Source organism: Eubalaena glacialis, chromosome 1, assembly GCF_028564815.1.
Source record: "Eubalaena glacialis isolate mEubGla1 chromosome 1, mEubGla1.1.hap2.+ XY, whole genome shotgun sequence".
Lineage (NCBI taxonomy): Eukaryota > Metazoa > Chordata > Mammalia > Artiodactyla > Balaenidae > Eubalaena > Eubalaena glacialis.
In genome coordinates this window covers 214,969,399-214,994,752 of record NC_083716.1, presented here as the reverse complement: position 1 = coordinate 214,994,752, position 25,354 = coordinate 214,969,399, and the positions used below count along the sequence as shown (strand labels likewise).

Below are 25,354 nucleotides of genomic sequence, written 5' to 3'. Positions count from 1 at the left end.
TCATGACATCATGTTAGACGTAATGATAAACCTTTTATAGTGCCAGCTCTGGATTCTTCATTTACCCCTATATTTAGGAATTACACACAAAATTAAATTATTTTTCAATTTCTTAAGAAAGATATCATTTTTAGACTTCTTTCTCAAATTGTATCTCCAGGTTTCATAGAAATCACTTCTAGCAGATTTGGACTTGGGGTAGCACCTCCTTGTTATAGTACATTATGATTTCCTCTACAGTTGTTTATTCTTTAGAAAATCTGTTCTTTCTGTTGGAAAATGAAAGATTAAAACTAAATACCAATGCCTATAAATGCATGCTTGCAGATACAATAGAGGTGGTATATTTCCTAGAGCATGGTAAATCAGTGTGATCCACTGACCCTGGCTGAAGTGGCGACAAGATATTTAGAACTGCCCATCCTCAAATCTGAGGAAGGAGAGGAGGTTGGCAGTAAATACAAAATAATAATAAGAATAATATGTTATTTCCTGTACATAAAATTCCATGCTTCCATTTACACACAGACACCTGACTCTTCTTACCATACCAACAACATAATCTTCTTCCCTCTTATTTTCCATTTTGTTTTCCTTCCTTTCCCCTGGTATTTATGTCCTTCTGTAGTCACTCGTTTCAACTAGATTTTCCCCAAATAGAAATACAACCAGTGTGGTTTGCCCTTGATCCAAGTATATAGATCAACTCTTAGTAATTTGCACCACTGAGCTGCCCCATTGTAGTATGAGGTGACATGTAAGTAGTTATATATTCATAGAGTGACAGAGCTGGGGTCTTAAAGACCTTCTAGTACAAACACTCTCTTCTTACAGTTTGTAAACTGATACTAGGAAAGATAAAATCCAGAGCTCCGTGTCCTTTACTTTGAAGGGAGAGGTGGGAAGCCATGCTCTGATCTTTCACATCTAACATTTAACCCTCTATTGGTTCTATCTGCTTTTTTACTGGTCCAAACCCTGGACATCTTGATTTTGACTTCAAGTCTAATGAGATTTAGCATCAATTGGTTTAAAAGCCTCCTGCTGGGAGTACAATGAGAGGCCTGCTGCTGTTTTACCTCCTCTGTTTATTCTCCTGTGAGACTCCCTGTAATCAAGAGTTAATGGTTTAGGAGGATCAAATGGAACTGATAGAGCCAAAATCGAAATGAAAAACAGGCAGAACAACGTCTGTGTTGGGACTCAGTAATTACATGCTTGAAGATAAAAGGATCCTTACAAGTTTTACAAATGTTTCAAAGTTTTCAAACACAAACTTAAATATAACTACCACTTATTGATCACATATTTGTGTGTTAGGTTCTGCTCTGAGCTTTTGCATTTATTACCCTTAATCTTCACAACAAGGATAAGCTGAATTTACTGTTTACATTTTACAGAGGCAGAAACAAACATAGAGAGGCAAAGTCTTTTTGCTGAGACTTCCAGCTTGTATGGTAAAAAGTGAGATTTGAACACAGACGTGTCTTGTCTACAGTCTAAACTTTTAACACCCACCCTTCATTTGGTAAAAGAACATGGAAAATCAATATATCATCTCTGAAAAATAATAAACAACATATAAATAAAAGCCTATAAAGCCATTAAGAACAATGCTATTGAAGTTATTTATTAACACGAAAAGATGCCAATAATATATGGTTTTAATGAAAATGCTTCAAGGTAGTATATACAATATGATCTAACTTCAAATATTATGCATCCAAATATTAACAGTGATTATTTATGACTGCATGGCTTTTATTTCCTACTTTCTGTTTATATGTATTCTATGATTTTTCTAAAATATGAATGTAGTACTTGTAAAAAATAAATTGTTAAAAGAAACAATTCAATTTTATAAATTGGCCATTCAAAAGAAAAAGCCTAATAATTACTCAAACTATTAAAACACAGTTATTACAGATTTCTTATTTCTTTAATTTTTAAAAAAATATTTGGGACAATTTTTATGAAACCTTTTTTTATTTTAGCCTACTATTTTGAAAAGTACCCTCACCCCTTCTTACCCTCTGAGGATTCAAAGTCCACTACAAGCAATACATTATAAAAACAGAGTCACTTTCATTCCTGGAATATTCACAAAAATAAGAGATAACGGAATAATGCTTTAAAGTTTACAAAGAACTTTGACGTAGGAGGCATTTTATTTTCACACCAGAATCCTAAGGACACAGTAATTGAAATTCCTGACTTGGTAACTTGGTTGAGAACTTAGTAACTCAAGAACCAAACCAGTATCAGGCCCTCTGACTCCAAAATGAGTGACTCATCTATTAAATAATGATTCACCTGAAAGAACTTGACATCATTGTTTGCTGCTTCTTCATGGGTACTAGAATTGGACACTGCCAAACAGGCCGTGCAACACAGAGACAACAGGGACCATAGAAATATGGCTTGTTTAAGGAGAGTCTAGTGTTAAAGAACATTTCAGTGATCTTTATGAAGTTATTTTACACTTGTGCAATTGTCAGCTAGCTTAGGAAGCCTTTTTAAACAATCAAAAGAGGCTTCTTCCCTTCTTTGTTCAAAAGTGCTAAAGAAGAAAATCAGAGCCAGGGAAGGAAACAAAGAGGAGGGAGGGGCCACTTAGCGACTTAGATCTGGAATGTTAATGAATGTTCTATCTAAATCATTTAGATGGTTATTTTTTAGTATTATTGCCACTAGATTCCCAGCTCTGCTGTACATCTCATCAAGAAGCCTATTCTTTAGTGTATTAGACCTGGAGAGCACAATTGTGAGTTTCTTTACCCTTTACACAATAGAATTGGGAGATTATCATCAACTTTCTATTCATATTTTGTGGAGGTTACTTATGTATGTCTGTATTTATTTATTTATTTTGACAAATCCATCTTTGTCTGCCAAAGCTCCCTGTTCAGGCCAGCTTGCTCTGATGATTACTCCTGCAAAGGCTTAAGAGAGAGATGTTCTATTTCCTTCTCAATAAGGATTGATGGCATTTTGGGAGGTTCAGAATATCCTTTGATGGCTCCATGAAACGGATTGGAGAAGATGGTCATGGGGAGTGTGGAGTGAGCTCGCTCATCAGCTTTCCTTTGTGCACTTTCTGCCCTTGACACCCCCTCATCACAAGCATCTTGTGTTTCAGTCCCTTTTGCCATTCACCTGCCCAGATGAGAAGTTCCCTTTTCCCTTTGGAATTCTGACACATCGGAGTGTTCGCAAGAGAGGGTAATGTGTGCTCTGTAGTTTTCTCTCAGACACTGTAAATGAATGGCTATGGAACAGCCTCTCATTACACTAGAGCAAAGGCTGAATTGAGAGAGGAGTAGACCACCGTGGAAAAAATTGCAAATACTGTGACGGTATCTCTTGCTGTAAAATGTTTTCTATGTTGTGATGAAAGAAGTACTGTAAATCAGAGAGGGGAAGAAATTAGAAGTTTAATTCACAAGCAATTTCATTTGCTTTGTCCAACAAGAATCATAGACATAGTTTAGTAACACCCATACTTTTGTTGTTGTTGTTGTTGTTGTATCAATAATTTTTTTTTTTAACATCTTTATTGGGGTACAATTGCTTTACAATGGTGTGTTAGTTTCTGCTGTATAACAAAGTGAATCAGCTATACATATACATATATCCCCATATCTCCTCCCTCTTGCATCTCCCTCCCTCCCACCCTCCCTATCCCACCCCTCTAGGTGGTCACACAGCATAGAGCTGATCTCCCTGTGCTATGTGGCTGCTTCCCACTAGCTATCTATGTTACATTTGTTAGTGTATATATGTCCATGCCGCTCTCTCACTTTGTCCCAGCTTACCCTTCCCCCTCCCCGTGTCCTCAAGTCCCTTCTCTACGTCTCCGTCTTTATTCCTGTCCTGCCCATAGGTTCTTCAGAACCACTTTTTTTTTTTTTTAGATTCCATATATATGTGTTAGCATATGGTATTTGTTTTTCTCCTTCTGACTTACTTCACTCTGTATGACAGACTCTAGGTCCATCCACCTCACTACAAATAACTCAATTTCATTTCTTTTTATGGCTGAATAATATTCCATTGTATATATGTGCCACATCTTCTTTATCCATTCATCTGTCGATGGACACTTAGGTTGCTTCCATATTCTGGCTATTGTAAATAGAGCTGCAATGAACATTGTGGTACATGACTCTTTTTGAATTATGATTTTGTCAGGGTATATGCCCAGTAGTGGGATTCCTGGGTTGTAGTAACATCCATACTTAATTGTTTTCCCTCTCTGGAAGACAATAATAATGTTTAAAATTCTTTGTGTATTGGAGACATTGAAATGTACGTAATTCAGATTCATTTGGAGTTTGGTATAATTTCTTCTTATTTAGAGCCAGGTACTGTAGTTCTGTGTTACAGAGACCAAGCTATTGGTTACTCCTGAGTTTAAATGACTAAATTCATTCTTTTACTCCTAATGATCACATATATTTTTAAGAATATGAGATGACTCACAGAATACATCATAATAAGTGACAACTATTATCACTTATTATGTGCCAGGTAACATATTAACTGTATAATATTTATTAGTTTATTTAATCTCATGAAAACCCTATGAGATAGTTACTATTATTATCACGTTTTGTACGTGGCGAAATTGAGCCATGGGTATTAAATGACAGCACAGGTAACCTGGCTCTGTATTCCTAGAGGCCACACTCTTCACAACAATGATGCATGGTTTCTCACTCTGATGCTGACCACCTTTTTTGTTTGTTTTTGCTGTTTTATCATTGCCATAAGTTCAGTACTCAGTTCTTTAAAAATGAGATGAATACATTAGTAAATAATTTTAACTTTAAAATTTTAAATTTATCATTAAATTCCTCATAAATGTTAATTTTGATCTTTAAGGGACTATCCGAATAGTCTCACTAGTAGCTGCTTATTCGCTAATTCAGACTCAAAAATTTTCACTTACCTCACTCAAATAGCTGATTATTTCAGGCACGTATCGAAGAGCATCTATTTATTCAATCATTTATTCATTGATCAAACACTGATTAAGGTGTCTACTATGTATCTAATCCCATGGTGGCCCATTAGAGGCACATCCGTCCTGCCCTCAAGAAATTTGCAGATAAGTAGCTAGGCAATAAATGCAATGAGAAAAGTGTTACAAGGGGCAAACAGAGGGCATCCGGGGTCGTTTGAACAAATTGCTTTTTTTAAGAGGGAAGTGACAAGGCCAGATTTGCTTCTAGTGAGAAAATTGTGACAGCTTTTTAAAATGTGAACTAAAACAAAGACTGATTCTCTCCTGAGTCAAAGGAGACTGAATGAGAAGTTTGATGTAAGTGATGGTTCAAACATGTCTTACATTACTCTGTGCTTCTCTTAATGTGCCAGCTTTCCCTGAAAATATCAGCAATAGTAAAGAAATGTTTGAACTCTCCTACCCTGTTTGGTGGAGAAAGAATTCCTATGTCTGTGTTCCTAGTTTCAAATAGCACTTTAGTGTAAACTTCCTTTGGGGCTTCTGGTATTTAGAAACTCAAGTTGGATGGGGTGGACCCTGGAAATTTAATATAATAACAAACAACCCTTTATTTATTGTGCTTCCTTCCTCCCTTCTGGAGGCGGATGATCTAGCATTTTTAAAAATTTTATTTGTGGGCTGCTAAATATTTTATGAATGTTCACCTGACCATATGCTTAGGATGAGATTGCTACTTGTTTTTGCTCTTCTCTTGACCAGATTTTCCAAGCAGGAAAATGTGAAGGCATTTCGAAACAAATAATTCACAACCTGGGCTTACGTCAAGCTCTCTTGGAAATATCTTCTCCTCCTGCATAATTGACATTCAGTATGCTTTTGTATGGCAACACACTGGATTAAAATCCTAAAAGTGCTGTCAGTGTGCTGATTTTATTTCTAATTGCTCTCACGTGAGCTTTTGGTTACCTATCTTTCAATAAGAATTTAAGAGATCAGTCATACGAATGATCCAAGCATCCTCTTCTCATTCATTGTTTTTGGCAAAATCTGAGCTACTAGGTATATTTTTAATATTTAGATAAGTAAATTTGGGAGAAAGAAGAGAGAGACTAATACAACTAGTTGGTTATGTATTTAAGGAGCTTGCATCCTAAAGGATAACACATATGAAATAGAAACAGTTTGTATAACTCTTGGATATATACTTACAAATAAAAACAGTAAAGGTTCCTATGAGAGCCTGGGATGTTTAACGTTTAAGACTTATGGCATGAAAGACAACCAACCACAGTCTCCTTTTTGATTATGTTCATAAGATCAAGTATTAATATTTTCTTTTGTCAGAACATAGCTGCACCTTGGCTTAATATCTTCTTTAGAAATGATAAATAATAATTGTGCTAGTACATAATCAAGGACAAAGTGGCCTGGGAAATAAACTAGGGGCTTTTCTTGTCTGTCTAGTACTTTTTTTGTTGTTTGTTTGGTAGACCTTGGGAAAAAGCCTGGGGTATACAATATGTGGGAAAATCTAATCCATTTTATTTTTCCCAACTCCAAGTCATTTATCAAATTATTTCAGATTGAAAATCTAAGCACTTTTCTGTAACCTAGCTACTTTCTTTCCAAGACATGTCTTTCTTAAAAGTGTTTAGCATGCATTTAAAATCTATAAAATGCTTCAAATCTTAACTTATTAAAGAGGTGACACATAGGAATTCTATCTCCACCAAACAGGGTAGGAGAGTTCAAACATTTCTTACATTACTATGTGCTTCTCTTAATGTGCCAGCTTTCCCTGAAAACATCAGCGATAGCAGGGAAGAAAAAATTTAATCTAAGCGCACATTCCGGACTGAGGACTTCTTGGCCTGTCGACAATGCCTCAGCGTGAATTCTGAGACATATCTCATGAGGAGTTTGTCTGGATGTGTAGAAATGGTTCAAGAAAATCAAGGCCAACCCATGTTCTCTAGAGATGGGAATTTCTAATGTTTGACTTTCCTTGACTCTCGCACCCTCATCATCTAAAGAAAACAAAAGTAATGAAGATTTTATTTCAATTCATCATAATCTCTACTGTTAGGTCATTCCGTTAATTTGTTTTAGCAGCTTAAGGAATTTATTATTGAACATTTAATATGCGCCTTTCTGTGTCTAAGTGCTGAAAGAGCTCTGAAGGGTCTTGCTTTGATTTACTGCTGTACTAAGAAAAGCATATCGTTATTTCTTATTTTCAAAGAAATGTTTTACGATGACTTTAAATGATGTACTAATCTATGTGTGTGTGTATATATATATATATATTTTCAACTGAAACTTGTAAATTATTTTTTATTTACATCAGTAACACCCATCCCTTTTGACAGTTGTTTCAAATGACATGTGATGCTAAATTTGTGAAATGAACTCTATCATCACACAGATAAAAAATAGGTAGCTGTTTGCATACTTTTATTCTGGTTTACAAGAAACGTATGCTTTCTTGGTTTGCAGCATTTAGTATAGTGTTGTATGAGTGTTACTTGGATAAGTCAGCATTCAGCTGTATTTTTTTTTTTTGATTACTAGAAAAAAAATCATGTTGCACATTTATATAATACATTTTTTTCAAAGATATTTACCATGAACATGAACTTATAAAACTCATAAAACGGGCAGACAGACATTATTATTTCCATTTTACAAATGTGGACACTCAGCTTTGAGGAAAATTTATCTACAGCGGCAGAGCTGTTGGGTGGCAGTTCTCTTCCCTAATCAAGTGCTCTCCTCATGTAGCTTCTTCCTTTCCTAGACACTTAGAATTTAATTTGTTTATAACTTTGATCTTCTATACTATTTAGCCATGATTATTCTAACAAAGCTTTTTGAAACATTTAAAATGATTCTTCCCTACAGGTTTCTGTGATATGCACAGAAATATAGGTGGGTGGTATGTATGACTTAAAATGGATACTTGTAGTGATTTGTGTTTGATCTTATGAGTCAAAACTACATTCTCCATCCGCCTACAGGCAATTTATCCTCAGGGTTTGTCTTTCCTATTGTTCTTACTTAACAATTTATATTCTTCAGGATAAAGCAGAAGGCTGAGCTTCCTAGACCTCCAAAGCATTAGGAAATACGTAGATGTCTCAACATAGATGTCTCAAGTGAGTGTTGTCATACTAGTGATAGAATCCTGAAGCTTTATAACTAGATGTGAAATATCCATTTCATCTGTAACCATTAATTATTTGTAAAAATATTTTTTTTTTTGCCATTAGAATTAAGATTTTAAACAACGCCTCCAGAAATAGTACCTAATTGACAGGAAGAATGAGTGTACTAGATAAGATATAATATTCAGATAATTGTATTGGGATTCAATTTCAATTTAGGACTCACCCTGAGTATCTGCAGAATAAGATGTGTATAATATATAATTTGAGGAATGCTAAAATCCTTTATTCTGTAAAACATATCCCACTTCCTAGCTGAAGGCCCTGAGATTCTCATTAATAAAGCCAAACTTTGGGTTTAAATATCTTTTCCATCTAACCATCCTTTGATTCAATATACTTTTATGAAACATTCACCATGTCCATGTCCCTGGCCTGTGCTAGGTATCAAGGATATAATGGTAAATTTAAGTAAGTCCTCTTCTAAGTAGGCTCACAGTCTAAGAAGACATACCAATGAAGTAAATAAACAATTATAATACAGTTGTTAAATTATTCATATGGGGCACAGAATAGGTTCTGGATGATATTTTTGAAGCAACAATTAAATGTAATCAGGGCAATGATAACATTCCATGGAATTAATATGTAATCAAGGCAAAAAAGCTAGAAAGAGCATTGAGGAAACAGCTGGAGCCTGGGCAGAGACTGGAGGTGATAAAGGTAATGGACCATGGGAGGAACTGCCAGTACTTTGTTTGACTGGAGGCATAGGAGGAGAGAGCGGAGAGGTGAAGCTGGAGAAATTGGCAGGAACCATAGCTACCAAAAGCCTTCAATGCCACAAGAAATTGAGACTTGTTTTAACTTGAGGCAAGAAGGGGTCTTATAGGTTTTTAAGCAGGGGGATGAAATGTGAATATTAGATTGGAGTAAAAGGAAAGATCAAGGAGATCAACTAGAAAACTATTACAGTAGTCTAGTCAAGAAATTAGATCATCATTAAGTTCATCACATGTGCTGTGCCTGTTTTCCCTAGAGAGTCCTGGTATACGTCTATTATCCTGGCTTAATTATTAATAGCACTTTCTTTTATCCTCAAAATCTCCATTTAGAATGATAAATTATATGGCACCTTAAAACCACAACTAAAATAGTATCAGTGAGGATGGAGAGAATGGTTGGATTCTTGAGGTATTAAGATGTTTAAATGGGTAGACTTTGGATACTTATGAAGAGTGAGATAGCGGTGAAGTCAAAGATGACACTGAGATATTTAACTTACACAAGTAGATAAGTTGTTGATACCATTCACCAAGCAAAAAAGATAAGAGAATTCCATTTAGTGTCGGGAGAGGAGATGTTCATTTCAGTTTTGAAAATGTGACTTCTGAAAAACCATGGAACATTCCAGTGGAGGTGTCAGGTCAGCAGTTAATTATGTGAGTACACGTCGGTTCTCAATAGTTCAGTGTTACTTGAGGTGGGGCTGTTATGATCTACTACCACCAATTTGAGAACATTCCCCCACATTAATCAGACTACATGGATGCCCTCTGGCCTAACTCCAGCCCAGTCCCTGAGGAAAGGATAAGGCTGTAGATAAGAGAGGAGGTTTCGGCATGTAAGTTACTGACTCAGAATGTCACGTCTTCCATGGGAGGATGTTATGGTCTCTTTTCCTATAGAACCAAGACAAGAATCAGTGGGCTCTGGAGTCTGTTAGGGAGGAGTAAAAACTCATGGGCTTGAAATTGAAAAGGAAATGTAGAAATCAGACTTCACTGCTCTCGAGTTTCACCTGGCTTGCCCCTGACTAAGCTATGCAGATATAATCTAAGGATACCAAGCAGATTGATTTTTGTTTCATAGTAAACCATAAAAATATTTTTCTAATTGGGCCTATTGATTTTTGCTTGTTAATAACTAGCTGTGTGACCTTGAGGAAAGTCACTTGCCATCTCTATTACCATAGCTGAAAATAGGGAGAAAGCGATTGGGTGATCTCTGGCATCCATGTCAGATTTAAATTAGACTGTCTAGTTTCTGGTCTATTATATTTATTTGCCTTCTTCATATTTTTTATTAAACTGTTAGCCATTTTAGAACTTGAAAGGAAACTATTATGACCATGGTTCTGGCTAATCTAGGTTGACTTTGGCAGCAAACGGTTTAAATAGGAAACTAAGAAGTATTGGTCATTTTTTATTTTAGGAAATTCCAAAGTGGTTCACAAATAGATGCAGGACTTCTTTATATATTTTTCTTCTTCCTTTTTATATGCAGCAAAATCAAATATGGGGGATTTTTGAAAATGGTAAAAACTCCTTAGACTATGGGCAACAAGTAGCTCTCGGGGAGAGGTTTTTTCTCTTGGGGTACTGCCTTTAATCTGATATTCATTCTGGCTCAGATCAATTGTAAATAGCAGCCACCTTCTGTGAAATGTAACTGGTGTTTGCTCTGGGCTGATGGGAGAGCCATGTGCTGTTTGCTCTGTTAGTAGCTGTACCCAAGTATGCACAGTACATTATTCAGATCAGCTCGCACAAACCAGATGTCCTAATTCCAGGTGGACTGTTAGAAATCTTTTTATGTACGGCAACAGCTGTGCCACCTGCTAGCTTAAAGAGCAGTAGTTGGACAAATCAACCATTGTAACAAATTCACTTTTTATCTGGTGAACAGTTTGCATAAACTAGCATAACTGAAGATATTTCCAACCTAATCCACACTGAAATGATAGGAACACTGAAAGTGTTATCTGTATTTTGGTAAATTGTTTGCTTGTTACCAACACCTATCATTTAAGACACTGAATAAAATCTACATACCAAAATTAGATTTATAAAATTTGCAATTCTATTTTCTATATTATTTGTTTTCCATCTCCTAACACACAAACTATGCCCTTCATATTTTTTACATTCTCACACACAGATTGCTCTAAATACTGTCATTGTTATTTTGAATGTATAATAAAACTTCCAGAGCTTGGATTATTGCTAAAGAGGAGGTTGAAATATAAAGTATTTCACTGTTGCTTATTATTTGCAAGTAAATAGAATAACTCCGAATAACCACTAAACAAACATTTCCAAGTAGAACTTTTGTAAATGGTATTTCAGTGAACACGATTCATTTGCTGATAAATAATATCCACATGTGAAAAACAGTGGAAACAAAGCAAAAACAAGCCCACAAATGGGCTAACAACCTGTAAAAGAAAATGTGTTAGTTTGAATGAGTTAAATAAAACTTTGTTATCTTGTTTTAAGCTATTCATTTTCTTAATGTGTATATGAATACATATATACACATGTGCACATGTGTGCAGACACACACACACACACACACAAACACACAAATTGTGATTTAAGTAAGTCTTTACTAATGGTATAAAAGGAAACCTATTATACCCAGGCCAAGACTTAGCATTTCAAATCCTAAAGTAATGGCATTCATGACATTCAGAGTGTCTATAATTTTGTTTGTTTGTTTGTTTGTTTTCATTTTGCCCTGTAGATCAGCAGTCCCCAACCTTTTCGGCACCAGGGACCGGTTTTGTGGAAGATAATTTTTCCACGGACCGGGTACGGGGGCGATGGTTTAGGCGGTAATGCGAGCCACGGGGAACCATGGGGCGCAGCCGATGAAGCTTCACTCACTCGCCCGCCGCTGTGCGGGCCTGGTTTCCTCCTCCTGCTGTGCGGGCCCGGTTTCTACCAGGCCACAGACCGGTACCGGTCCGCGGCCCGGGGGTTGAGGACCCCGGCTATAGATTACTTAATTTTTAAACTATTTCTGTATTTCCCATACATTATCTAATTATACAGATAGAGATAAATACTATGAAAGTGAAAATATGTCAACTGACAATAAGCATATGTATAATTACTGGCTGTTATAGCTAGAATGTTTAAATAATATTTTCTCTCTACATGGAGGGTAATCTGTTTTGTAAATAAAGTAGCATTTTAATCAACACTGCTTTTAATCAAATGATATAAGGACAGCTTTTATTTATAGTACTTAATATTAGGGTATCCCTTGTGTCTAATAAACATATAACCTATTCAATAAGAAAAAAATGATTTATATATTTGTCTTATAACCAAAGCTGCATTAAATTCACTTTAAGACTATATCAGTATATATTTCAACTGTAAATAAATGCCATCATGGTTTAAGGCAAATGCTTTTGGCTATATTGAGGAAAATATTTTTTCTGAAAAACATCAAATTTACCTCCAAAACTCTAAAACTGACTTTTTATCATTTATTAATGCCAATTTGAGGCTGTAAGTATAATGGGATGTACATTAAAGGGAGACTCAGGGAATCTTGTTTCTAGTACTGTCGCTAACTAGTTGTGTGATTTGAAAAATTAACCTAACCTCTTAGAGCATCAGTGTATCCATCAGTAAAATGGAAAATTTAAATTATAAGACTTCAATTCAAAATTTTCATTAGTCACATCCAAATGTGGTCTTGCCTCCCAAGAGCATAATCATATATTGCATATAGTCTAAGGTACTTCATAGATACTCCATTTAGAGAAAAGGGAAAAAAGAAAAAAATAATTAATATACTTTAAAAAGGTTTATGTGAGAAAAGTTTATAAGATGCCTTTGCTTTAATGCTAATCACATTTTACAGTATAGCAATCAATGGTATGGGCTTCACACAGAATATTCATTTTACATACATATAATTTGATAGTTGGAAGGGATCTTTCCCATTACCTGTTTTATAGCCCCATTCTTCTTTTCAGAGCTAAATAAACTGAGGGTTCAAGAGATTAGGGAATTTGTTAAAAGTCACATGGTTTAATGACAAAAAGTTCAAGAATGTAACCCTAGAGGTAGAAGGACCTCATGTGGCCTCTTGCTCCATGTCTATGGTATTTTCGTCTTCAAAAGTTGCCTGACCTCAGTGCATTTTTCATGTACTAAGAAGTCTTCACTAAATAATCCTCATGATATTGAGATAAAAAACAAGCACAGAGACAGATAACTTTTGGATGTACTTGAAGAATTAGAGTACCTAAGAATTTGGACATAGTAAAGGCTTAAAGATTTCATTTAGACTCAAACAGAGATAGTGCAATTGAACTAGATGTTCTCAAGGATGAGTTTAAAAATTAGGAAAAATAGCTGTATATTCTGTAACTGAAAAGAACTGTTGCAATATCTTTAAGGAACCCCCTAGAAGTTCTCCTTTTTAGATTTCTAGCTACATATGTGAACTAGTAGCTAAGTGATAATTAGGAAAAGGTTCAGATATTACAACATGCTTGTGAAAAGAAATGTAAACAAAATAAAGAGGCAAAAGAAATGCAAAAGAAAGTTGCCAGAACTAAAAACAAAAACACATTTAGAACTTGCACCCAGGATGAAGAGATATAAATTCTACATGATTACTAATCTCAAGAAAGGTGACAGAATTCTTATTGCTTATCTTGAATGAAGCTAAGGAACGTTGGCACTAATGTAAAATCACATTTCTTTATATCCTTTCTTTTTTGACTGTGCTAATAATGTTCTTCAACTTCATCATGTAGTACGAACATACTTAAAACCGAAAGGTATGAAGTGAGGAATTTTCAGCTCCCATTTTGTTGACTCATCTAGCCATGAATATTTTAAGAAGGAATATCTTCTTGTCCTACTAATATTTGGAAAGGCTATAGGAATTGCTGCCTGGGGTTACCATAGCTTACTTACCCTTAGTGGAGCAAGAAGAGGAATTTATTGACTAAGCCCTGGACTAGGAACAATAAATCCATAAGCAAGAGTGCTGTCATGGAAAATCTTTGTGCTCTACCATTATGTGAAACCATCTCCTCCTGCTTCAGGATTGGTTTTTGCTCTTGTCCAGGTAAGTTTTATATATATATATATATACATATATGTGTATATATATATATTCTTCCCTAACAGTCCTTTCTTGTTGATCTAAAACCATAGTGTGTGTGTATGTGTATATATATATATATATCTTCTATTAGCACTTAACATTCTACTTTTAGTTCCTTTTCTGTTTAAGTCCTTGTAGTAAATTAAAATGCAAGTAAGATGGGAGGGGCAACATTGTAAGGCATTTTCAGTATTTTATAACTAAGGCTAGTTAATTTTTCAAATTTCTCCTTCAGATCCGTTTTTCATAAGAAAGAGAAACCATGAAATCTTATTTGAGAGAAGAGTTGAGGCATTATGCAGGGGGCAGAGGGAGGGCAAACAGAAAATAGAAATGCTAAAGTCAAAATCTACATGTGGCATAATAAAAAGATGTAGGATTCAGAGAGCCGCCAGTGGCTGTGTGTGTGCATGGGAAGGACTTTTAACTTCCTTGAGGCTCAGTTTTCTTATCTGCAAAATGGGAGTCATAATTTTTAATAATCATATTTACCTTGAAAGGTCATATGAATAAATAAAACCTAAAATGTTCTAGTCTGTGGCATATGGTAGGTATACAATACATGTTGGTTTCCCTTGCTATTTCTCAGTTTTCCTAAGAGAAGTAATATATTCATCTGTGAAACAGAGTAGACTTTATAATTAAGTTCTAGGGTTAGTGAAAAGTGAACAAAGAATGAAAGCACAAGTTAATACTCCTTCAGGTGGAGCATAGGGTCATTATTATTAATTAATTTATTTATTATAATTTTATATCATTATAATATATTTTTATTTATTATTATATCATCATTATTAACTTTTGTGTGTGTGTGTGTAGAGTAAAAACAAAGTTTTTTTAAAAGTAGCATCTCACGTAATCAAACTAAATAAATGAGTACATTAATAAATAAACACATATCTAAAGAGACAAAAGGCGTTTTGTGTAACATATGTGTTCACACATATGCATGTGTGTGTGTGAGCCAGCTGCCTAGATGCAATAGGCTTCCCCAGTTCTTACTGATTTGGGGAATATGAACACATTTTGCTTGTTTTCTTCTGGTTGCCTTATGAAAAATGAAGATTCAAAATCCAGATGTCTCAAATGCTGGTATATTGAACTTAGTTGTAAAAAAAGATATAGAGTTATAACCATACATCAGGAATTGTACATAATGAAAAAAAACGAAAAAAAAATTTTATCTATCTGCTACCTGACCTGTGAAATGTCAAAATGCCCATCAGAGTGTTAAGGATATATTCCAAGGAGGATAAAAACTTGAGAACCCTTAATAATTACTATGTGGAAATGTCTAGGTAATACTTTAGTGCTGGTGGATTAGCACCATCTTATAGAGACACATGCCATTTTAGTTAAAAGGATTTAGAGTGATTCTTGGCCCTAGAAACTTTAATCCTATAGTTAATATTACGAGTAACAATTATCTGAAGATTAAAAACAACTCTCTCTCATTAAGCACATGTTTAATTTAGGTAGAAGTTAGGCATTAAGCATGTATTTTTGTTTGTTTCCTAAGAAGAGACATTTGTATAATATTTTAAAAAATATCACAGGACACAGTTCATCTAGTTAACAATTTAAAATTTCCCAGGAATAATATAAAATAAATACGTTTTAATTAAAACAATAAATATGAGAAATGCAGTACATGTAGTAAGACAAAGGTTCAAATCTTTATCATTCAGCTGAAAAGTAAATTTTAGGACATGATGTATCTAAAAGTGCACTTAATACTGTATTATTTGATATATTTGTTGACATTTGCCTTCTCTATAACTCCTGGCATTTGGGTCCAAGTTAATCAGACAGTGTCCCAGTGATTGTGGCCACAAATTAAACTTGACTCTCTTCATCACCCCGACATATTTCCCCACCAGGAGCAAGCGCCAGATCACCTGCCAGTTCAGAGCCCACCTCTTTCTATCTTTGTCCTGCTGACAGTAAATCCCCTCACCAGTTAATTGAACAGATGTACCCAGTGCTGCTTCCTGAAGATCGTCAAAGCTGGGCTTTGACGGACAGCAGAAAGTGGCACAATAAAAAAAAAAAAAAAAGAAAGCCTTTTAACTGAGAGCACTGCTTTGTTCTGCTTAGAACGTTAAGGTTACTGCAGCTTATTCTGATTGTGGGGATCTTAATTTTTACTCAACCAATTTACTTGCAGCTGTCATTCTTTCCAATATTAAAAGTTCAGCTTTTCAAGCGTGGGGAACTGGGGGATGGTTGTGTGGGGAATGAGAAGAGCTTGTTACAAACTAAAAACAGCAGAAACAAGTAAAATCTGGCTTGGCTCTCAAGTACAAAAAGTTATTTTCAAAGCCTATAAATTATGACATAGTGATTAACATGTAATTTAAATATATTTAAACAACAATTATATCACATTTCCAGCCCAGCTAATTGGCCTCACAGATGTTCCCTTGTAGCTGCATTGCCCTTCCAGGGAGATATGAATGAGGTGCTTTTTATCATGGAAAACAGAAAAAAAGCAAATGGAGAAAATGGAAACAGAAACATAAAAAGCAGCCAGTAACCTTAAAAACAATGAATGCTAAGGGAATTTTGTTTAGCTTTTTTTCCATTTTAATGCTGAAAACTAGAAAAAGCATGAAGACACTCCTATTACTGTGATGGTCTCTGGCAGTGTGTCTAGATACAGAGCTGGCAGGTTGCTGACTGAAAGACTTGTCAAAGCAAGGACAGCAGATCCATTCTAATAAAGCATGGCTGCACTTCGTGTCTTGGAACAGACTAACTGCAAGAGATCTAGTTATTTTTAATACAACACCTTTACAATTGAAGGCGGTCTAGCCCAGATAATGAATATAGATAATAAAGTATTTCCTGATGAAGAATGACTTGTGAGTTATTCTTTTGATCATTTATCTCTCAAGTTTTATAAAATGTTAAATGTGCAGCAGGCAGTGCTGTTTCCTCAGCCGTGATTCTAATCGAACATTACCCAGTATAGCAACTCTTGCAAAAGAAGAGGTCAAAGGAACACTGGTGATTATGAATATTTTGGAATACCTTGCCTTTTAATATCTAATCATGAAGTTGAAATAAATTCACTCCAGCCTCACCTTACTCTTACCTTTTCTTCTAATAATCTCAGGTAATGTTTGATAGTACAATGTAAATTACAAAAGGCCACTGGACACACCTCTCCTAGTGTATCATGGTATCTCCAACATCTACCGTAATTCCTGTGCTTTCACTGTAGCAATTTAATAAATATTTGCTAAATGCTTGCCAAATAATCAAGGTTTAATGATAGGGTAAGGCCAAGGTTGTAATATGATAAAGTTCCAGCAGGCAGGTGTCATATTTTTGTACCAGCCCTCTATTTTACATATCACTGGACTATATGGAAAATTTATTTCTCAAATTTTATGAACAAATGAATTTTATTTTATGACACTCTAAAAGGTAGCAAAATGTACCTATATTTAAGGTGCTATGGAAAACAAGTAGGCATTTAAAAATGCTTCTTTGATGAGAAGCCTTGGCAATTTGATTGCTTGACTTTAAACATTTGACTTAGCAGGTGTGAACATTTAAATTTCACATATTCTCTACATTTGTATAATAGTGCAGAGCTTAAAAAGTTCATCTAAATATAATATCGTACTTTATCTTCATTAAGAATAAGAGAGGCCAAGGATGAAAATGAGGGTCTGAGATATTTCACGATTGACCACATCACTTGTAATTGGGACTGGAGCTTGGAGCTTCTAACATACCATACAACAATCTGTCTATTGTACAAGAGCACCTCCTATGCAGTGCATATTAAATATATCTAACTTTCCATGTCATAGTCTTCAATGTGTTGTTAGTTATGTTATTAGAGAAGAAAAGAGATAAATATTTTCTATGCCATCATGTAAGTGACTCAGTTATGGGCAGAGTTTAAATGTAAATTCAGTGTAGGGGTTCAGAGCTTGTCCCTTGATTCGTCCAGCAGGCTAAGTTAATTTAGGAAAACTATATTATCTAGTTGTTATTAATTTGTATTAAACAGTTAATCTCCATGGGACCATGTTCTTAGATTAGTCTATGAATCTCTAAATTATAAAAACGTTGATCTGGAATAAGATTTAGCTCTGTTTCATAGATGTTTCAAGATGTTGTCTTTGAGGTTTATTTTAGTCATCTCTGTTCAGTTAAATCCAGAAGGTAGAGAATGCAAAGTTCATAAAATCAACTGTTTTTATTTGTATTATTCATTATTTCCAGTGCTAAGAAAAGTGCCTGGTGCATACATAGACCATGGTTTCTCAAGAAATGTGTTTAATAAATGATTGATATTATATATATGTGTGTATATATATATATATATATATATATATATATATATATATATATATATATATAATTTTTAGCTAGGACACAGAGGTGGTGTTCATACATCCCCTGTACTTACCATAAGGAATGTTGTCCTTAATATTTTATCATATTTTTATATTGACTTTTATTTAACCGATAGGCTAGAGTTTTAAGCCATAATACTATGTCTTTTTTTTTAATTGCAATCTAATTTCAACTGATTCTAAATACATAAAATTAATGTATGCAAAGCATGTTTCCAGTAAAGAAAACGATTTTCCAAGATTTTCTGCTTTTTCTTCACTTAAAAAAAAAAAGACTGATGGGAAAATATTATGTACCTTTTTATAGAAGAGGCTAAGAAGTTGACCCTTTGCTGAAATGGTGAAAAATAAATGTAACTTGATAGCAAAAATTATTCCAGGCAAGTTGAAGTCCACCTCTATCTCCTTTTAGATAAGTTTCTTCTTATGAGAGGAAAGTTAATGCTGTGATATGTGGCCATTCCAGTCATTTAACATGTAACAAAGGAAAGGGCTCCTCATTTACAACTCAAGTTAATTTACTGCTTTTCCCTTTCTTCCAGGGTTAATCAGAAGAATATTTATTGTCAACTTAATTTTTAATCCATTTAAAATTTTACTTTTTCTATATAATTCTTCTTTACAGGGATTGAATTAAAATATTCAGTATCCACAGAAAATATAAATTTGCTTGTCGTCAGAGTGCATAAAGTTTTACTGTTTAGCAAACGTCACTGTTGTGCATGTTTTCCCCCTTGGTTCATACAACTCATGTGGCTTTTCTTTTTTTTTTCTTTTCTGTTCTTTCTTTTTTTTTTTTTTTCATTCATGTTACCTCTTATTACATCCATCATTCCATTTTTCTTTCCTATTAGAGTGAAATTGGACACAGCCCTCCTCCTGCCTACACCCCCATGTCAGGAGTAAGTATTTCACAATCAACCTTCATCTTTTAGGATTTTTGGTCTTTGCTTATCATGTTTCCTCTCTTGCCTCACCATAATTTCCTCATTTTGCCTCTGCCAACAGTGAGTTAAGAATTTACTGTAGATTGTGTAGCTGCCTATGTAGATATGTTTTATCTCAGTAGATAATCCAGAGTTGAGATATCATGCATCAACAGTAGCTTTTGATTTTTATCTGAAGAATTTACCTGGGCTCATACATCATGCTTCTGGGTAAAGAGGTTATCTTTACTTCCAGGATTATAGGTCTTGGGCTAAAAAGTCAGAATCTCAGTGATGATTCTCTAGTTAGATACTAGAGACTCAGAGTCACAGTAACCACAGACTAGAAGTCAATAAGGAAACATCACCATTCAAACTGCATCACTGTGCTTCTGTTCTTAATGGCAACTGCCTATAGTTAATGACTGCCATTTGTCTTGAAGATTCACTTTGAATTTTTACATTAAAAATAGGCAGTTGTGGGAAAGGAACATGAAAGACTTTTTATTAGATCATGTGTTAGGTGGTTAGTAAAATTAAAATATATATTTCCAAAATGTTTTCCCACAATTGATTTATTTTATAAGAAAAATTGAAATTTTAGGTGTTTCTAGTCTAATTCAAACTCATTGACTATTAGGGGGAAAAACTCAATTAAGAAACTCTGACTTTTCTCTGAAAGACAAACTTCCATATTCTTTTGGTTATTAACATCCATATTTTTGACAGCTATTCCTAACAATACCTTTGGTCCAAATGTGTTTCTACTATTGACAGAACCAGTTTGTGTACCGAGATGGGGGTTTCGCTACAGAACAAGGAGTGCCCATGCCCTATAGGGCCACCACCAGCACGATCCCAGAAGCCCCAGTTGCTCAGGGGGCTACCGCCGAGATTTTTGATGACTCCTGCTGTAACGGCACCTTACGCAAGTCCGTGGCACCCCACGTCCAAGAGGACAGCAGCACCCAGAGGTACAGCGCTGACCCCACAGTGTTCGCCCCAGAACGGAGCCCACGAGGAGAGCTGGATGAAGAAGGTTACATGACCCCTATGCGAGACAAACCCAAACAAGGTACAAGCAGAATGTTCAGAAATGATTGCCATTCGACATTTGTCTCTATCAAAATAAGCAAAGTATGGAAGGGAAATTGCCAAACTATCTGCCTATGTAAAATTTGTGATCCACAAAAGGCTTAGGCTGCTGCTATTCCTAGTAGGCTTTCTGAATCAAAAGCGTCCACATCATCTAGGGGCTTTTTTAGAAACCAGAATCTCAGGCCCCACTTGAATAGGAATCTCCATTTTAACAAGATCCCCAGGTGATTTTTATGCATAATCAAGCTTGAGAAGCACTCATCTAAACATATTTTTATTGGAATATTTGAATGAGGTAGCATATCACAAGATTTCAGAACCCTTGCTCCATTGGACTTATTGTGGAGATCATAAAGACTGATGTTGTTGGTAAAAATGTCCAAAGCTTTCAATGGCACCAATAAAAGACTTGATTGATGCATTAAAATGGTGTCATTTAAATGACCTAGTTTATTATAAGAAATTATGACTTCTTGTATGATACATTTCAAAAATTAAAGTTCTGACCCTGCATATACTTATATGTATACCATCACATCTTGAAAATATTCATAGTTTGTGCCTTTACAAAGAACAGAAATAACTTTACAAAGTTAGTAGTAGAAATGTTAAACACCCAAATCAGATAACATTTCAATTTTGAGAAAGCCTCTTTCCTTTTATGTTAACAGCATCAGAAAAAGAAGATGGATGATTGTTATTAAAAACTGGTGACTGTTTCTTAGAGTCTTCAGTGTCACAGTAAACTGTATTTTAAGACTCTGTATAAAGGCCCATTGCCTCACTTAATATGCAGTTATATTCACTTTTATAGTATGCAATTAAGGGATTCCTAAATACATATTGTCAATAACCTATTAAAATATATCCACCTCTATATGTATGAAAGTATTACTGTAACGAAGAATTGGATGTTGACAGTAGCCCAATAGTGACACAAATGTAGGTTTTGAGAAGATTTGACAGATGCCCCCAAAGTGAAATGCTCTCTGGGAAGACTCTCAACTCAACCATAAAATTATTCCTATCTACAGAACTACATGGCTATACAAATTTGCATCAGGACAATAGATAAGCAGATTGCTTTGAGAAAAGGTAACTTGAACCTTCTAAGAGAAAGGCAAGTCAGTCTGTGTAGATTAACTGTAGACCATCCCCAGATTTTATCTCTGAGTACTAAGAGACCCACATTTATGTAGAACTCTAGCCCAGTTCTCAGAGAGTAGAGAATTTTAGTATAGACATTCCTATACTTTCAATTAAGAAGTTTCAGGACTCTGATAAGAAAAATCCAATTCTGACTCCCTTATAGGTATTTTTCATATATTTTTCTTAAAATGACAGTAGCTTTGAGAACCATTCAAATTAAAACTCATGATGAAGTGTAAAGTTCAGCCTACTCCTGTAGGGGAAATAGTGAAAACAGTGCAGTAGAAAAAGATTATTCAACAGGAGTTAGGGAATTTGAATTCTAGTTCAACACAAATTATATCCTTCATACATCATTTAATCTCAATTTTCTGTCTATAATGCGGGAAGAATACACCTTGCACTTCCTTTTTCACAGGATTGTAAAAAGGGATGAAATAATAGTGCCTTGTAAATTATTGAACTGTAATCTGTGTATATGATGGTGGGATATTCATTACTGTCTTTTAACTTGCACATGACGCTAAATAGTTAACTATATCCAGTAGGCCTACATCCAGGAAAAAATAACCCTGGGTTGATGAGATTTTTCTCTCTACATGTCGGGTTTAGTATAGGGGATAGAAAGTTTGTTTCAGAATGATAGCATCTCAACAAACAGTTATGCCCTCTCCCTACCCCAACACCAAAGTAGGAATAGCTAAAGTGTCATTTTTGTGCATATATTTAAAAAGAGGGTCTACTATATATGTGTATATATGTCTATATATATTCTATACTATAAACATAGGAATAGAATTAAACATGAGGAGAGCAGCATTAATTAGCAGTATTTTTTAAAATTCTAGCCCAGTACCTATTCTAGCCCAATACCTATTTATTAGACTGAATCATACAAAATAGCTGCTATATGACTGGTTTCAACCTACAAAATAGCAATTTCATATGATTCAAACTAATAGTTTGCTATTTTATGATTATGATTAGCCATTGGAAATAAATGTTACAATTATATTTATTGTTAAGCATACGTTTTGTCAAGCAAGTCAATATAGAGGCATGTTAGATGTCTATATGATTTGATTAGTTGAGTCTTTTCCTTAGATGTTTTCTTTCCTGTGTGTAAATCTTTCTGAGGGAACATCTGTAATCAAATCCTTGTTACCTATGCAGACATTCTAAGCAAATTATGTAGACTAAAAAATACTTTTATTTCACTTCATCCATTTATCTTGACATGGAGTTAATCTGTAGACATTTTGATCTTCCAATATTCTTTAAAAATTCTCATTTCTCCATATTTAAAGGCTACTTAACCTTGATAGGTTGTCTTATCTTCCAACATAAATTACCAACTTGTAGAAAATAGAAACATTTAAACAACTGGCCCCATAAGTAGGAGAGACAAATGCAAGCAGAAGGAAAGAAGAATAATCTAGGGGACAGGGACTCTGGCCCTGGCCTTGTTGGTGCCTCGTTTTGTCGCTAACATTTTTTGCCCACTTACTCCTCTTTCATATGATAGTAGTAATCAACAAAAATGTTTTTGTGAAAATTCCTGAAATATGTGGCTTTATTGTCCTGGAAAAAGAAGCTAACCATTCTGTATAACCATGGTCTGATTAACATTTTCCAGAAAGTAGATGTTAACTGATACTTTTGTATTACATCAGAATACCTGAACCCTGTGGAGGAGAACCCTTTTGTCTCTCGGAGGAAAAATGGAGACCTTCAAGCTTTGGATAATCCCGAATATCACAGTGCTTCCCATGGTCCACCCAAGGCAGAGGATGAGTATGTGAATGAGCCACTGTACCTCAACACCTTTGCCAACGCCTTGGGGAACGCTGAATACCTGAAGAACAACGTACTGTCTGTGCCAGAGAAGGCCAAGAAAGCATTCGACAACCCTGACTACTGGAACCACAGCCTGCCACCCCGGAGCACCCTTCAGCACCCAGACTACCTGCAGGAGTACAGCACAAAATATTTTTATAAACAAAATGGACGGATCCGGCCTATTGTGGCAGAGAATCCTGAATACCTCTCTGAGTTCTCGCTGAAGCCAGGCACTGTGCTGCCTCCTCCGCCCTACAGACACCGGAATACTGTGGTGTAAGCTCAGCAGTGGTTTTCAGGTGGAGAGAGACGCCCGCTCCAATTTCCCCGCTGCCTCTCTTTCTCTTGTGGTCTTCCCTCTACTCTCAAGGCCAGTAGTTTTGACACTTCCCAGTGGAAGATATCAAGATTCAATGATAGTTATGTGCTTATCTAACTTGAACATTAGAAGGAAGGACTGAAAGAGAAAGACTGGAGGAACCGCACTGTTTCTTCATTTCTCTGCATGGGTTGGTCAGGAGACTGGAACAGCTAGAGAAGGACCAGCAAATATGAGGCAATACTGCCTGCTGTCAAACTAGTTCCCAACTTTTTTTTACGTTTTTTTCTTTGCCTCCCTTCCTTCTTTCCTTCCTTCCTTCCTTCCTTCCTGTATTTCAATGCACATGCTTGAAAGACCCAAGCTGCAGGAACCGATGTGTACATTTTCAGCATCCCTGGAAATCCTAATGATGTTTCCAGAAGAACAAAACGATAACCTTTTTTATAATGTATGATAGTAACTAAGATTGAAAATCCAATCTCTTTCTCAAACAGTTTCAATCTTGACAAGCAAGAATGGCCAACTCAGCTTTCATAAGTTTTGAATCTTCATCAAAGTTATAACTAGTAATTATGTTTGGAGAGCTTTTTTGTTTTTTTCATTTTGTTTTGCTTTGATCTGTCTCTTCATATTACTTTCTCCCCTCTTTTCAGCTTTAATTTATAATTGCAAACATTTTTACATCAAACCTTCTTAGGTGTTGCTATAAATTGAAAGAATTGTAAAAAGAAATATTTTAATATGGTGAAATGGCCACTATTTTAAATATGCAGTCTTTAAAATTAGAAGGGGAGGCCAAGATATTAGTCAAATGTAACATCAAATCTTACTTTTGTGTTTTACACTATTGAATATGTACCCCCCCCAATCCTTTACATTCTTCAACATTTTCTTCCCCTCTATGAATGACAGTACTTGATAGGCAGTTGGTAATGTTAAGAATAGAAGGGAAACTAAGAGACAGTTCTGTGTGGTTCATGAAAACTACTGACACTTTCAGGGGTGGTCCAATGGGGAATCCATTGAACTGGAAGAAACACACTGGATTGGGTATATCTACTTGGCAGATACTCAGAAATGTAGTTTGCACTTAAGCTATAATTTTATTTGTTCTCTTTCTGAACTCCATTTTGGATTTTGAATGAAGCAATATGGAAGCAACCAGCAAAATAATTCATTTAAGTACATTTTTTTTTTAAAAAAAGAGCTAAGATAAAGAAAGACTGTGGAAATGCCAAACCAAGCAAATTAGGACTTTGGAATACTTTGGGATTATGGTGAGAGGGTCAGCACATGATCAACATGTGATATCACATTTCCTAAACAAGGAAAGTTGTCCAGTTTGTATACTCCACTTGAAGGAATGCAAGTAAGGATTGGCTTGAATTCCGTGGAATTTCTAGTATGAGACTCTATTTATATTAAGAAGTGGAAGGTAACTCTTTGCACATAAATTGGTATAATAAGAAGAAATACAAACATTCACTGCTTATAGATAGGTCCTTGGGTCAAAAGTTGTAAATAAATGTGAAAAAACTTCTCATGTAATTATTTTAATATCCAACATACTACTCTTTTGATACTTTATATAA

General features: G+C 35.1%; 1 protein-coding gene across 2 annotated transcripts in view; it reads left to right on the top strand.

Annotated features, from left to right (window-relative positions):
* The window catches only part of ERBB4 (erb-b2 receptor tyrosine kinase 4), a 1,117,451-nt gene extending 1,093,052 nt beyond the window's left edge, over positions 1-24,399 (top strand). The window contains exons 26-28 of one of the 2 annotated variants that reach the window (XM_061187117.1): positions 19,283-19,330; positions 20,132-20,429; positions 23,275-24,399. In XM_061187117.1, the coding sequence (XP_061043100.1) occupies positions 19,283-19,330; positions 20,132-20,429; positions 23,275-23,720 (792 nt within the window). In that variant the 3' untranslated portion in view covers positions 23,721-24,399. The remainder of the gene's footprint in view (positions 1-19,282; positions 19,331-20,131; positions 20,430-23,274) is intronic. The other variant, XM_061187123.1, reaches the window with a different exon arrangement.
* Positions 24,400-25,354: the final 955 nt, after the last annotated feature.